The sequence below is a fragment of the Lucilia cuprina genome, chromosome 4 (genome assembly GCF_022045245.1).
Source record: "Lucilia cuprina isolate Lc7/37 chromosome 4, ASM2204524v1, whole genome shotgun sequence".
NCBI lineage: Eukaryota > Metazoa > Arthropoda > Insecta > Diptera > Calliphoridae > Lucilia > Lucilia cuprina.
The window spans coordinates 59,461,719-59,465,747 of record NC_060952.1 but is presented as its reverse complement, the minus strand read 5'-3'; the positions used below and the strand labels follow the sequence as shown (position 1 = coordinate 59,465,747).

At 35.9% G+C, this 4,029-nt stretch overlaps 1 protein-coding gene across 2 annotated transcripts in view; it reads left to right on the top strand.

Annotated features, from left to right (window-relative positions):
- LOC124419432 overlaps window positions 1–4,029 on the top strand; it is a 12,596-nt gene extending 8,567 nt beyond the window's left edge. For both annotated transcript variants that reach the window (XM_046948862.1, XM_046948861.1), the window contains one exon: window positions 3,256–4,029. In XM_046948862.1, coding sequence (XP_046804818.1) covers window positions 3,256–3,721 — 466 coding nt within the window. In that variant the 3' untranslated portion in view covers window positions 3,722–4,029. The remainder of the gene's footprint in view (window positions 1–3,255) is intronic.

Sequence of the window (4,029 nt, the reverse complement as noted above, 5' to 3'; positions counted from 1 at the left end):
TAACTGCCAAGAAACCGTTTCTCAAGGTAAATATTTCTCGTATTATTTACCACACCATGCAGTTGTACGCCCAGAACACAAAACCACTAAAGTGAGAGTAGTATTCAATGCATCTCGTAAAACAAAATCTCAATTTTCACTTAATGATATCCTTTATACTGGCCCTACACTCCAAAGTGATTTAATCACAACTATACTCAATTGGAGAAAATATCAGTTTGTATTTAGTGGCGACATACAAAAAATGTACCGCCAAATACTCGTTCATCCAGAAGATAGACCATATCAGAAAATTTTGTTCCAAATACAACCAGACGGCCCAATTAAAGATTTTCAATTGAAAACAGTAACCTTTGGCTTAAACTGTGCCCTTTTACTCGCGATTCGAACTCTTTTACAACTCGCCAAACATATTGAATCCGAATACCCAATAGCAGCATCGATACTTCGTAAGGAAACCTACGTTGATGATTGAAGTTATTTTATTTTATAAAAAGGTTTATTTTATAAAAAAGGTTTATTTATTTTAATAACTTCTTTGTACAAAATTTATTTGTTGAATGAAAAATTATAAAGACAAGTTTGAAAATAAAAAATATAAAACTTGATTTAAAAACATAATAACATAAAGTAAATAATGTTATTCTGTCTGGTGGATATACTCTAGAAGAAAATCTCGATGCCCAAATTCAAATTAAAAAGGCATTGAATTCAGCTGGCAGTAACCTTTGGCTTAAACTGTGCCCCTTTTCTCGCGATTCGAACTCTTTTACAACTCGCCAAAGATATTGAATCCGAATACCCAATAGCAGCATCGATACTTCGTAAGGAAACCAACGTTGATGATATTCTGTCTGGTGGATATACTCTAGAATAAAATCTCGATGCCCAAATTCAAATTAAAAAGGCATTGAATTCAGCTGGCAGTAACCTTTGGCTTAAACTGTGCCCCTTTTCTCGCGATTCGAACTCTTTAACAACTCGCCAAAGATATTGAATCCGAATACCCAATAGCAGCATCGATACTTCGTAAGGAAACCTACGTTGATGATATTCTGTCTGGTGGATATACTCTAGAAGAAACTCTCGATGCCCAAATTCAAATTAAATAGGCATTGAATTCAGCTGGGTTCCCATTGAAGAAAATAACTGCAAATAATCCCAAATTGCTCTCTCATTTGCCCAAAGATGATCTTTACGATCAAGATTTTCTCCGCTTCAACGAAACAAGTTTTATCAAAACTCTTGGTATCAAATGGAATGCGCTAAATGACTCATTTACTTATAATTTCTCGGAAATTGATCAAGTCACAAAAATCACAAATATTATCAGCAGTTGCAAAATTGTTTGATCCCGCTGGATGGCTGGCTCCTATAGTCATCAGAGCAAAAATTTTGATGCAACAATTGTGGTTAGAAGGGCTCCAGTGGGATGATGAAGTTTCTCACGATTCTCTTAAAAAATGGAATGAATATGCTAAAGATTTGTCCAACATAGAATCTATTTGTATACCCCGTTGGCTACAGTATGACCCGTCAGACTCAATACAAATTCATGGGTTCTCAGATGCATCAAAATCTGCATACTGTGCAACTGTATTCATAAGATGCAAAACTCAAACAAATACAACATTTTCCAATTTGTTAATAGCAAAATCAAAAGTTGCTCCCATTCAAACAGTATGTCTCCCAAGATTGGAACTAAATGGCGCTCTTCTTTTAGCCAAACTGGTGAAATGTGTAAAGTCTAGGCTAAATCTCAATTGCAATGAAACATATTTATGGACCGATTCATCCATTATACTTGGATGGCTTTCCAAAACCCCCTCAACTTGGGAAACTTATGTTGCCAACAGAACCTTCCAAATTCATTTGCTAGCACCCAATGCAGTATGACAACACGTCCCAAGTCATGACAATCCAGCAGATCTTGGTACTCGAGGTTGTAGTTCTCAAGAACTTGCTAATAAATCTCTTTGGTGGCATGGACCCGCTTGGCTAACTAACCCCCCATCCTCATGGCCTAAAAGAAATCCACTATACAATATCGCAAAACCAGTAAAAACTCAATCCCTACATGTAAATACAGAGGTAAATGACATTTTACAAAACTTTTCATCATATACTAAAGCTTTACGTGTCATTTGCTACATTTTCAGATTTTTTAACAATTCTGTAAAAAAATTCAGACCAAAAACTCATATTCCAGATCAACATAATTTAACTCATCAAGAAATGAGTTTTGTAAAATCTCGACTTATTATTTTAGCCCAAAAAAGTTTTAATCCCGAAGAATACAATCTACTCACAAATTCTCAATGTATTTCAAACAAGAGTTCTTTAAAACCTCTAAATCCATTTCTCGATAAAACCTCAATTTTAAGAGTAAGTGGCAGATTAGCACACTCATCTCTTCCATATGGAGAACGTTATCCCATTGTCATGCCCGGAAACTCACGCTTTTGTCAGTTATATCTAACCCATTTGCACAAATTTCTCTATCATGCGGAATGTAGCAAAATGTGCCGAGTAATACAAACGGAATATTACATATTCAGACTTAAACCTCGTATTAAAAAGATAATAAGTGGCTGGTGTCCAAAAATTCACCTTTGAAGAATTTAACACTATTTTAACGAGAATTGAAGGTGTGTTAAATTCACGCCCAATCTCAGCGTTATCTGAAGATCCCACCGATCTCACAGCTTTGACTCCCGGTCATTTCCTAAGAGGCGCTCCCTTGATGGCATTTCCAGAACCAGGCTTTCAAGATTTATCCCTCATAAATCGATGGGAAAAACTAAAAGCAATCCACCATCAGTTTTCCATACGATGGAAAGAAGAGTATCTCAAATTTTAAATGGAAAAATCCTGCTCCCAATATCCAGGTAGGCGATCTAGTTGTGGTTATCGACGATTTATTACCCCCTCACGAATGGCGTTTAGGAAGAGTAGTCGCAACTTATCCAGGTCCTGATAACAATATTAGAACCGTCGATATTCGAATAGCCACCGCAATTATAACTCGTCCCATAGTCAAAATATGTTTACTCCCCTTTAAAAGGGAAACCAAATAATTATATTTTACTCTTTCTCATTACATTACCTAATAGATATTTACATTTCAACAAATACTCATACTTATTTAATTATCTTCTACATATACTTATCTCTTTCCCTAAATCCCAGCTTTTAACAATTCTCATTACTAAAATTAGTTCAACTCATTGAATAGATTCTGTTTTCTCCCTCTAGACCTAACCGAAAATTTGAAACCACCCGTCCAGCAACAAGTCGTCGCAACCAGACAACTAGAGGAAGACACAGTGACCCCGATTATTATAAGTGTGCCTTGTGCAGAAATTTGCACGCCCTAAGGTTCTGTCGGAAATTCTTGAGAATGGACACCAAGAGAAAAGAGGCAGTAGTGGAAAAATACCGCTACTGCGTGAACTGTTTGGCTAAAAGCCATGATTTGCGATCCTGCACCTCCATGGACACCTGCAGGATATGTGACAAATTTCACCGCACTTTACTCCATCAAAAACGTAAAAGCACTTTTATCACCAGTCTCATTACTAGCCAAATACGTCATCGTCGGCAACAAAATACAAGGAGAAATGTACAACCAGCTCGTCAACATACTGTCAACCAACCAACAAACCAACAAGTCAGTCACCAATTACTCAGCAACCAACTCTATCCACTAACACCCAAGTGATTGTCGAGGCTAATAAATCGTTAGCTCACGTGTTGTGCACAACCAACAAATAGTTTGCCAAACGTCAAGGGCGGCGCCATGTCCAAAGTAGTTTGGACACTTAAATTATAAATATTATAATTTTTATATTAATATTTTTCTAAATTAACATACGTATTTTGTACAGTGTATAGAATCTGACGTATATCATCCGGTCCTTCTTTATTTATTTATTTATTTATTTCGCCAATGAAATTACAATTTCTTACTGGCTAATTACAATTGATTTAAAACATTAAATAAGATAAAGCATAATAATACTAATAATA